This window comes from Prunus dulcis, chromosome 5 (assembly GCF_902201215.1).
Source record: "Prunus dulcis chromosome 5, ALMONDv2, whole genome shotgun sequence".
NCBI lineage: Eukaryota > Viridiplantae > Streptophyta > Magnoliopsida > Rosales > Rosaceae > Prunus > Prunus dulcis.
Window position 1 is genome coordinate 608,300 of NC_047654.1, and position 10,835 is coordinate 619,134.

General features: G+C 35.7%; 2 protein-coding genes across 2 annotated transcripts; one reads left to right on the plus strand and one right to left on the minus strand.

Annotated features, from left to right (window-relative positions):
- Positions 1-239: 239 nt before the first annotated feature.
- Positions 240-4,822, plus strand: LOC117629224 (bifunctional purine biosynthesis protein PurH-like). Its single transcript, XM_034361748.1, has 12 exons — positions 240-519; positions 644-758; positions 980-1,055; positions 1,294-1,390; positions 1,527-1,629; positions 1,751-1,884; positions 2,193-2,370; positions 2,789-2,943; positions 3,035-3,244; positions 3,582-3,929; positions 4,054-4,180; positions 4,411-4,822. Exons 1-12 carry the CDS (start codon positions 394-396, stop codon positions 4,560-4,562), a joined length of 1,821 nt encoding a protein of 606 aa, XP_034217639.1. The 5' UTR covers positions 240-393; the 3' UTR covers positions 4,563-4,822.
- A 321-nt stretch (positions 4,823-5,143) lies between these two features.
- LOC117627492 (MLO protein homolog 1-like) lies at positions 5,144-10,280 on the minus strand. The gene is made up of 14 exons (XM_034359609.1): positions 10,155-10,280; positions 10,009-10,066; positions 9,583-9,872; positions 8,493-8,609; positions 7,920-7,980; positions 7,607-7,692; positions 7,371-7,445; positions 6,983-7,071; positions 6,864-6,913; positions 6,704-6,744; positions 6,462-6,635; positions 6,187-6,222; positions 5,908-6,036; positions 5,144-5,524 (listed from the first exon to the last, which is right to left on the minus strand). Exons 1-14 carry the CDS (start codon positions 10,278-10,280, stop codon positions 5,144-5,146), a joined length of 1,713 nt encoding a protein of 570 aa, XP_034215500.1.
- Positions 10,281-10,835: the final 555 nt, after the last annotated feature.

Genomic DNA, 10,835 nt, shown 5'->3' on the forward strand with positions numbered 1-10,835 from the left:
GGTACGGGAAATGATGTATCATTGACTTTTCTATTATGATGACCACGGGATATGGCGTTGATACAGAACCAATACACCAAGGATACGGTCCCGATATGGTCAAGATACAGATAGGGGTTAGTTTGAACTTATTTGAACATTTATGTGGTCTTTGTGAAAATCATAAACAATATGGGGTCAAAATGTAATTTGTAAAACTATACCCATGGCTCAATTATTATCAGGCCTCTTCTGGACAGAAAAGAGGAAACGGCTAGGTTTTCCCCCCTCTTAAAATAAACGGCGGCGCCACATTTGCAACATAGCTCCGCATTTTCTACTTTACTGTCTTCTACCATTCTTTCTCTCTCTCTCTCTCTCTGTCTCTCTCTCTGAAGTGTTCCGAAAAGAGAGATGCTCGGTCTGGGTCTGGCTGTTGGTCCTGCTGCTCCTGCTGCCACGACACCTAACACCAATCTTCTCCTGCTCTCCTCCAACAAGCAAATACAAACCAATTTCTCTTCTTCTTCTTTTCTCACGGTATATGCCTCTTCAATTTCTTTATTTCTTTTCGTATCTTCATACATATATTTATGTTTATATTTGTACATGCGTAGAACTTTACATTTCTGTTCTCTCTCTCTCTATCTTTTGTGGCATACAGTCTTGTTCAGTCAGAAACGCGCATCTGCTGCACTCAAGTTGTAGAACAATTAAAGCCATGGCGGCTGAGGATACCTTTACAGTGACAACCCATGACTCCAAATCTCCTGCCTCCGGTATACTTGTGCATTTCCAATGTTATGTTTTCTTATTAATTTTTTGTGCCATGTTTTAATTGTGTATGTGTGTGTGTGTGTGTGTGTTTTTTTGTCATGTCTATGTTATCTGGGTTTGTTCTTTCGTGCTTTCATTTTCCCCCCTCTCTTTCTGTCATTATTCTCTATCCAGTATTAAGTTAAAGCCTAATTTGTGATTCATGTAATTTGTTTTTTTTCAGGTAATAGGCTTGCTCTGATATCATTGTCAGACAAGAAGGATCTTGCTTTCTTGGGCAATGGGCTTCAGGACTTGGGGTAATTTTGAGGAGGCTACTTTTTTTTTCACCAAATATTGAATCTTTGCTGTGGTTAAGGATTATCACCTCGTATTATGTCATTGTTAATCGTTGTGCACTACTATTTATTAGGGAGTAAAACATTCTCAATTACTTGCTAGTCAGCTTGGCACTATTTACTTCAATTGCATTATTCAAGTAGAATAAATAAAGACACTTTATATGTTTTTCATGATCGTTGGTTTAATGAACTGTAGATATAAAATTGTTTCGACTGGAGGAACAGCATCTGCTTTAGAAAGTGCTGGGTTGTCTGTCACTAAAGTGGAACAAATTACGTCTTTCCCGGAGATGGTATGGCATCTTGTTTTTTTCTCGATTACATGAGACAGATTTTCCTTGCTTGGAAAACTCACACTATGAAATATCTGAAATTGGGCTCTAACTGTATTATGTGAACTAGTAACATGATGCTAGATTTGTATTGTAGCTTGACGGTCGTGTAAAAACTTTACACCCGAATGTACATGGCGGTATCCTTGCTAGAAGAGACCAAAAGCATCACATGGAAGCTCTTAGTAAACATGGAATTGGTGAGTTCAACTGTAAATTCTTTGACCATGCCTGCATGAGTCTCTCTCTCTCTCTCTCTCTCTCTCTCTCTCTCTCGTGTAAAATGTGTTATAATTAATTTTCTACAATTTATTTGAACAGGTACTTTTGATGTCGTTGTGGTGAATTTATACCCCTTTTACGAAAAAGTTACTTCAACAGGAGGAATAGAGTTTGAAGATGGAGTTGAGAATATAGATATTGGTGGTCCTGCCATGATTAGAGCAGCTGCAAAGGTTGTTTATCAGAATGGAAGTGCTAGCATATTTTTGGTCCATAATTTTATAAATCTTACTATGTTTTGCTGAGTGCTTGGCTCATAGGCACAAAAGTTTTTCAAAATCCCTGCCATCAGCTAGCACCAGGGATGGATGCATATAGATTCTGCATTTGGCTTAGCTAGGAATGTAAAATACGTTTTATACAGTATGGCCCATAATGTACTTTCTCAACAACAATCCTAATAACTATTATAATATCTAGGATGTAAATTTGTTTCATTATCTTTATCTGATGTTCCAAAGTGAATATTCTTGTTAAACAGAATCACAAAGATGTCCTGGTGGTGGTTGATTCAGAAGACTATCCTGCGTTGCTAGAATATCTTAAGGGAGACAAGGTTGATCAACAATTCCGAAGGAAGCTTGCATGGAAGGCTTTCCAGCATGTTGCTTCTTATGATTCTGCAGTTTCAGAATGGCTGTGGAAGCAAACTACAGAAGGTACTTCTTTGATTTGCTTGTTTTTATTTATAAACTATGGGTGAATTATACAGTCTAACTTTGCTTATATTTTATAAATTTGCATATTAAATTATTAAGTATACACTACAATCAAAATTGACATGTCAAATCATCAGGTATATTGCAATATCTTGAGGCAACAATTCGATATTCATAAAACAGAACTATGAGTTAGTGGAAATGACCTTGAAGAGAGAAGAGGGAGATTCATCTAGTAGATTCCAATACTCTTGATGTTCATAATATAGTACAAGGGGTTAGCTTGTGCGGTGAGGGGGAGAGAGCAGGAGAGAGGGGGAGATAGTAATGTCTCTGGAAATGCACTTTTAGTTCATTTTTATCTTTTTCTTGTCATGATGGGCCACATAGATTGACAGCCTTCTTTATTTGTTTGAAGACAAATTCCCTCCGAGCTTAACGGTGCCTATACTGCTCAAAAGTCCCCTTCGTTATGGTGAAAATCCTCATCAAAAGGCTGCATTTTATGTTGACAAGAGTCTTTCTGAGGTCAATGCTGGTGGTATTGCAACTGCTATCCAACACCATGGGAAGGTGCAAGACATGTTCCCATCTATTGGATTCTACTTTGAATAAATCTTTGATAGGGATGGCAGCATTGAAACCTTTTACTTTCTGCATGCAGGAGATGTCATATAATAATTATTTAGATGCCGATGCGGCATGGAATTGTGTTTCAGAGTTTAGGAATCCTACCTGTGTAGTTGTGAAGCATACAAATCCTTGTGGTGTAGCTTCACGTGATGATATACTTGAAGCATACACGCTTGCTGTCAAAGCAGATCCTGTGAGTGCATTTGGTGGCATTGTAGCATTCAACATAGAGGTTGATGAGGTGAGTTGGAGTTTTCAGGGTCTGACCTGGAATTTATACATGAGATGAGATCCAATTTATTATGCACTTCCCTAATCCTTATTATTTTTATTTTTTACTGAAAAAAAAAAATTTGAACATAATCACTCAATTCTTTACCGCTTAAGCCAAGACTCCAAGGGCTAGCTAAATCACTTTCTTCTCAATGAAAGTTCTGCATGCGCAGTTGGACAAGTTCTTGAGCCAACTGATTGAATCTGAACGGCTAGCACTGAGAAGTTTAACTTGGTAATATATTTCGATATTCTGGGGTATTGCTCTGTTTTCCTATTTAGCTCTGGTTTTGCTATGTTTGCAGGCTCTTGCTAAGGAAATCCGAGAGTTTAGAAGCCCGACAGATGGCGAAACTCGGATGTTCTATGAGATTGTGGTTGCACCCAAGTACACAAAGAAAGGGCTTGAAATCCTCCGAGGAAAATCGAAGACTCTAAGGATCCTTGAGGCAAGAAAAAATGAGAAAGGAAAGCTTTCACTTAGACAGGTTGGTGGTGGGTGGTTAGCACAGGACTCGGATGATTTAACTCCCCAAGATATACAGCTTAAAGTTGTTACTCAGAAGGCTCCACAAGAAAGTGAGCTTGGTGATGCAGAGTTCGCATGGTTGTGTGTCAAGCATGTCAAAAGCAATGCAATTGTAATAGCAAAGGTTGTCTTTCTTTGTTTCACCTTTAAAACCCCACCTCCCTCAATTTTATTATATTTTGGTATGATGCTTTGATTGAATTAGTTGGTACTTTTAGACAAATATCTGATCCTTAACTTATGGGCAGAATAATTGTATGTTGGGTATGGGAAGTGGCCAGCCAAACCGTCGGGAGAGTTTAAGAATAGCCTTGAAGAAAGCAGGAGAAAAGGTCAAGGGTGCAGCTTTGGCCAGCGATGCCTTCTTCCCATTCGGTAATTACTAGCTCTCGCAATAACTTCTGTTTCTATTATTTAACACTGAAAAGCCAGAGGAGTACTGATTTGATAATTATTGGAGTCTAGATGAAGTTAAATAGTTTTACTAATCCATAATACAAGGAATGGTCGAATTCTAAATTTTTTATTGAGAGGAACTTGTACTAAACTGGAAAAACATGAAGGAGCCTTTATATTAATCTGATTGATGCATGTTTTACAAACAGCTTGGAAAGATGCAGTGGAAGAAGCATGTGAGAGCGGAGTTAGTGTTATTGCAGAACCTGGTGGGAGCATCAGAGATGGGGATGCTATAGACTGCTGTAACAAATATGGAGTTTCACTTCTTTTCACAAATGTGAGGCACTTCAGGCATTGATAACAATTTTCTGCCTTGGTTCTTTTTGTTCTCTCCTGGAGAAGTTCCTGTAGATGGTTGCTCGGCATCCGGGGAAGTCATAATGAATCTTTTTTTGAGTATAAAATAAGGGCTTAAAAATCAAAATTTTCCTTGAAATTTCACCGAAAATTTCAGATTTATGTAGATAGAATGGAATTCTCAAAACTTACAGAATATTTCCTGATCTTTTGGAGATCAGTCTTCATCTTAGTTGAAAAGGGAACTTGGCTATTTTTCTATATCTTGAAATGACTTCAACTATAGCTAACTATAGCTATGATTCCAACCAGAAGAGTGCTAAATAGTTGATTAGGGTATTAGAATTGATCTAACTTCTGCCTATTTCTAACTAAACCTGAATTCAAATTTCAATACAAACAAGTTCCTCAGAATTTGAGCATTTTAAATTTTATGACTTAATCAACAAGCTAAATCCTAAAAGTGGTTAAGAATTTATCCCTAAACTAAATTTTAGAGTTCGAACATGCACCTTTCCCTTTATCTTCTTTTGTATAAAATTTGATGAGTTATAGTTGTTTTCTAAGGATAAAAATAAAAAATCAAGGCTTAACAAATGAAAAATCAACGCTATGCGATCCTTCTCTCCTTAGTGCTGCAGGTTGATCTTCTGATCTTATACCATTCCCATCATGTGCGGAGCCCTCCCTCTCGGAGAGATCAGTGTCAGATTGATAAGATACCGATCTAGGGGAATTAAGTACGCTTTCGAGGTCGGATTGATTGGACCTGTGCTTTTGGTTGTGAAGCAAATGCAGTGGGGATGAACCCTGGCTTGGTGTATTTTCCCCACTTACAAACCCTGAGGAAGAAGCATCACCTGCTTTCCTCAACTTCTTTCTCTGCTTTGCAGCCTTCTGCCAATTCTTAAGAGCCTTTGCCGTTTGCTCCTCGAAAATTGCTTTCTTCATGTGAGATCCCATCTGCACGTTAAGATACGATACATGCATGCATAAATATGGATAATTAAATATATTATAGAGAGATTAATTTCTCAAAAAAGAAAAACTTAGACAATTTTTTCAGGTGCTTGTAACTAAGATGCTCCTCAATTTTGGGTGTTATATGAAAGACTGACTGATGACCACTTAGCTATAATGTTATGAATATGAAAGCATGTGCAAATATGGGTTAAGTCAGCTGGTCAGGCTAGGGAGCCAACTCTCTTGATTTTAAGTTCCCTTTTCCCTAAATTACATTACTTTAGAGTAATAGATTATCACTTGTATAAAAGATGAAATGAATATGAAAGCATGCATGCATATTTCTAAAAGAGGCTTGGGATGTTTAATTTTGAAATACTCACTTGTGTAATCAAAGCATAAAGAGGGAAGGTAATGTAACTGCATAGGATCTGTAGGGCTACCCCAAGGAAGACCCTTGTCAGTATCAGAGGCAAGTTTTCGTGGAAGCATGATGTGAACCCAAATTCAGACTGCAAATATTATCATAGTATATATGGTTAGTATACAGTTCAGAGAGTGCGCATAATTACCAATAAATAATTTACTTAATTCCTCTGAATAATTCTTAGTTAAGAAAAGGAACAATATTAGCTAGTATTGGTTTAGGGTTAATCACTTACAGATGTCCATAAGAAATACGCCATTTGGAAAGCGTTCTGTGCATGCAGCAGGCATATCCATTAATTGTTAGAAACCATATTGATCTATATACGTAAGATTTATATAGATGCATGCATGCAGGCACGCATTAGAGCAAAATGGTGTACTTATGTAGTAAAAATTGTGAATCTTAGACCGCACGAATGGTTGGTCCGTATTTATAGTGTGACAATATAATAATAATTTATATATAGCATATGATGTTGATGTATATAAACTCTGAGCTCTCACTCACCTGGAATAATGTGAAATGAATTAAGAGGAGAATCCACTCAGGGCGATTAAACCAAAAGAACTTGTTGCTTGGCTCTACAACGGGAGCGCCTTTAACAACTGTAGTTCGATCATGCATTTCTTGAGCCATCTCCATGATGATAAGCTCAAGCTTTGTACCCACCAGAAGAAGAATCTGCAGTACAAAAGTATTAATGATAGAGGACTTGAAGAAGAAGAAGAAGAAGAAGCTATAGCACTTACAACGAGTGGCGCCAATGACAACCAAGTGAACGCGTGCCATTCTGTAAAATAGGAGGTATTTATTTATCAGTATTTAAAAGTACTAATGATAGATTGACCACCTAGACGTTAAAACGCCTCTGTGTTTTGGAATAGAGATATAAGAAGGAGAGAGATTTACTGTGAACATTTAGAACCAAAAACACCACGGCAAAAATCCATAGTGGTATACTGCAAAATCAATAAATTAAATTAATAAACAATAGTACAAGGAAGAGAGAGAGAGAGAGAGAGAGAGACCTAATACCCACGACGACCTTGAAGTCATCTTCCATGGATCTCTTAATATACTTATGGAAGTCAAATTTGCTATTTGGAGCAAAATGTGCCTGCATGTCCACAATAAAAAAAGTACTTAGGGTTGGGCCAAAACTACATAAATAAAAAATAAATAAAAAGTACGTATAGTTCATCACAAATGGTATCTGATCTCTTAGACCGCAGAGGTCCAAGAGATTTGTGGTCACTCACCGTTAGATGTAAATTCAACGATTCACTCACTCTTGCACTCCTTTTAAGAAATTTTTTGAACTGTTAGATTAACATCTAACCGTGAGTAACCACAAATCTCTTGAATCTTTGTGGTCCAAGAGATCTAGTACTGATGGTTTTATATATAATTACTTACATTGATAAATCCGTGGCGCATGGTCAAATAGTCCACCTTCGTGACGGAACCAAAGAACTGCCTGAAAAATGCCACCTACAATGTACATATATATGTATGGATAATGGAAGAGGTTCTTTAATTAAGTGCTCAAGAAACTTTGGTTAAGTGTTTTTTGTTGTAGCAACTAACAGCTTTGGTTAATTTCAAATAAAGAACAAGATTCTACACATTATTTAATTTACAAGTTAACTTACAATCCATCTTATTCCAGGCATTGTAGAAAATCCTGAATGACGCTTCACAAATGAAGTTTGTCGAGTAAACCTGAATCTTGAAGGGTCTGGAACAAGAAATAATATATATAATTTAAAATTGCTCAATCATATTGACTCGTTTGGTAGCACTTTGGTTTTTGGTTTTCAGATTTTATTTTCCCTTTTAAGAAAAATATAATTAAAATCAGTTCAGAAATTATGGAAAATGTTAGAAAAATGATAGAGATGAAGAAAGTTGCATAAAACAAAGACTAAAAGAATAACTATTTAAAAATAAAATATTAATTAATACCATTTGTGAATTGATATTCCAAGGACGAGGTCTCTGATTCCCAAGCTTTCCATTTCTTCATCTGGTCAACATAAAAGCCGATTAAACAGCTATATATAGATTCCCTTTTCTCAAGTTTGGTTTCTGATGAGAAACGATTGGAAAAATTTTGGATTGTTCAATGAATTTTATAAATTTATTATATATATATCACAATAAATTACTTAATTTCTAATTAATTTATTAACTTTTATTTGAAATCTAAATGGGAATTCTATACGACTAGAGAACTGCCAAGCCACAAAATTACGAGCAGTTGCACAATTTGCACTTCCTCAATTTCTTGCCATGCTCTACATACATATACACAGGGAATCTAGATAATATGCAAAAAATAATAATAATAAATATATATATATATATATATGATTGAAGGTCCTGTTCATTGTGTCATACGAGCAATTTATATTGCCAGACAGTCTGATAAGAAAACATACATTTTCTTTTTTAAGTTCTAATTTCAACTCCATGTGGTGCTGTGTGTATAAAATAGAGCACACAGTCGTACGTGTCTCAGTGTGATGGTATACTTACTTTGGCATGCGCGAGTGCCATAGTAAGGACACTATACATAACATGAAAAACAGCAAGCACAAAGATGAAGATGTGCAATTGGTGCATCCCAGATGGAGATATCAGCGGCACTTTACCCTACACATGTACAAAATATTAACTAATATGAGCATTAAATGCAAAAAATTTGATAGTTTACGGGACAATTTGACCTATTACAAATTTTGATAGTGTGTTCGATATGTCAATATTTATTGTTTTATATTCTTTAATTTTCTGCCTTTTCTTTTGTTATATAGTTTTATAGAGAAATAAATATTTACTTTAATTAGATAATCTTCAAACTATTTTTCTTATTTTTTATGTAAGCAATGGTATGGAGAGGGGGTTCGCTCACTTCCCTAGCCAACTGGTCTAATACACATTCCAAACTATATTTTTTTCTTATTTTAACACCAAAGATTTTTTATTTTTCAAAAACTCTCTAGTTAATAATTATTAACTAGATGAAAAAATAATAATCATAATTGAAACTCTACATGAAAGAAAAACAATTTTATTTGAGAAGAAGAATTCATTTTGCAAATGGTGGTGGAAAGAAAACTGAAAAGAGTTTCCTCAATATCTGAGGCTCAATTTGACACAATATTATAATGTGAGCATTCAACTCAATATGAGGTTCAAAATCATTTAAAATATTATGCAAAGAGAGAAGTGGAGGGAGGGGGGGCTCATGTACGATGTGTTTTGGGGCGGCAGGGTGTTGGGTTGGGGGAGAAAGGGAGAGAGAGAGGTCTCTTTTCTCTCTCTTTATTTTTCTTGAAAATGAAAAGACTAAAATACCCATAAAAGTGGATGATGTTAAAATCAGATGACAAATTATAAATTTTAAAAAATTAATGTGACATTTCTCTTAAATTTTTCTTTAAAGTGACAAATTAAAATTGAGGTATAAGTTCAGGTGACATTTCTACAAAATCCCTAGTAGTGGAGATGCTCTAAGATGAATAATATATACACCTCATTAATTAATTAGTTCATTTTATTAATTAGGTGAATATTATAATATTAATGTTGATTTAATGAATTTATTACGTACGTACGTACGTACCTCTGAACAAGCAGAGGAATCTCCTCCACTAGGGGCGGCTAAAACTCGACGCCATATCATGGTTTCAGCAAATTCCAGTAACTTTCGTCGCCTATCATTATCATCACCATCTCCTCCTCCTCCTCCTTTGTTTTTGCCATCATCGTCCTTGCCGCCCCCATCATCTTTATACTTGCCTTCTAGCTCACATGGAAGCATAGTATTTCCGTACTTTTCTGGGATGCATATTTTTGGAAGATATCTTGTGCCCACCGTAAGTAGTAGAGATATGAATCCCAAAAGCATGAGCTCTGCATGCATGGATGTACTATATATATCAAAGGGTCTAGAGAGAGCCAGGATAAATTATCATCACACAAAGGGAAAAGAAAAAAAAACTAAAATAATTATTTATTAGCATAATGTAAGTATGAAAATTACACTGACCAGCTTTTATTTTCTCCAAAGCTTCAAGCATAGCTTTCTTATTGCGTTTCTGGAACCACTGTCATTATAAAAGTAAACATTAAAATCGTGGAAAGACATTTAAAATCCTGCGTTATACATGTAGATATACGTATTTAGGTACATACCTTCCCAAGAGCATGAATTGCTTGTTCTATAAATATAGAAATAAGTATGAAAACTGCACAGGCAATGGCAACAGCCCATGTGGGTGTCTCTTTTAAAGACCTTTCTCCGGCAGCTGCTGGAGCCATGGCTGCCTTAATTACCTTTTAAGTACACTTAAGCAAACTAATTAATATATACTAGTCTCTAGCTAATTCTTGAAGGGAATCGAATTAACATAGGCAGTGAAGATTTTGGTATCTAGGAATGTTTCTGGGATTTTTTATTCTTTTCTCAAAGGAGGTATATATGGGACATACAGACAACTTTCATTTAGGTTTAGAGAGGTGTGCATACATATATATGCTTTGCTAGGTTAAGAACAAAAACCAAATCTTGTCATATGCATAATGTTTTTTTGTGGCATGTCCTAAACGGTAGGTTATCTGTCTTGCGGTTGTGGAACAATTAATTCTTCTTATAATTAAAATTAATGTCGTTGGTTATGGAAAAATTTAAAAATCAAGCCGGCCGGCTATTGGAGCCAAAAGGAGAATACGCATGTCATGCCTATAAAACCAACACCTAATAGTACACTCAATTAAGAGAATTGTTATTAGCACTTTAAAATAATTATCGTTGTACACTTTTTCATAAACAAATAATGTTCTTTTGCTTTTGTCTTTATTAATGATGGATGGGTG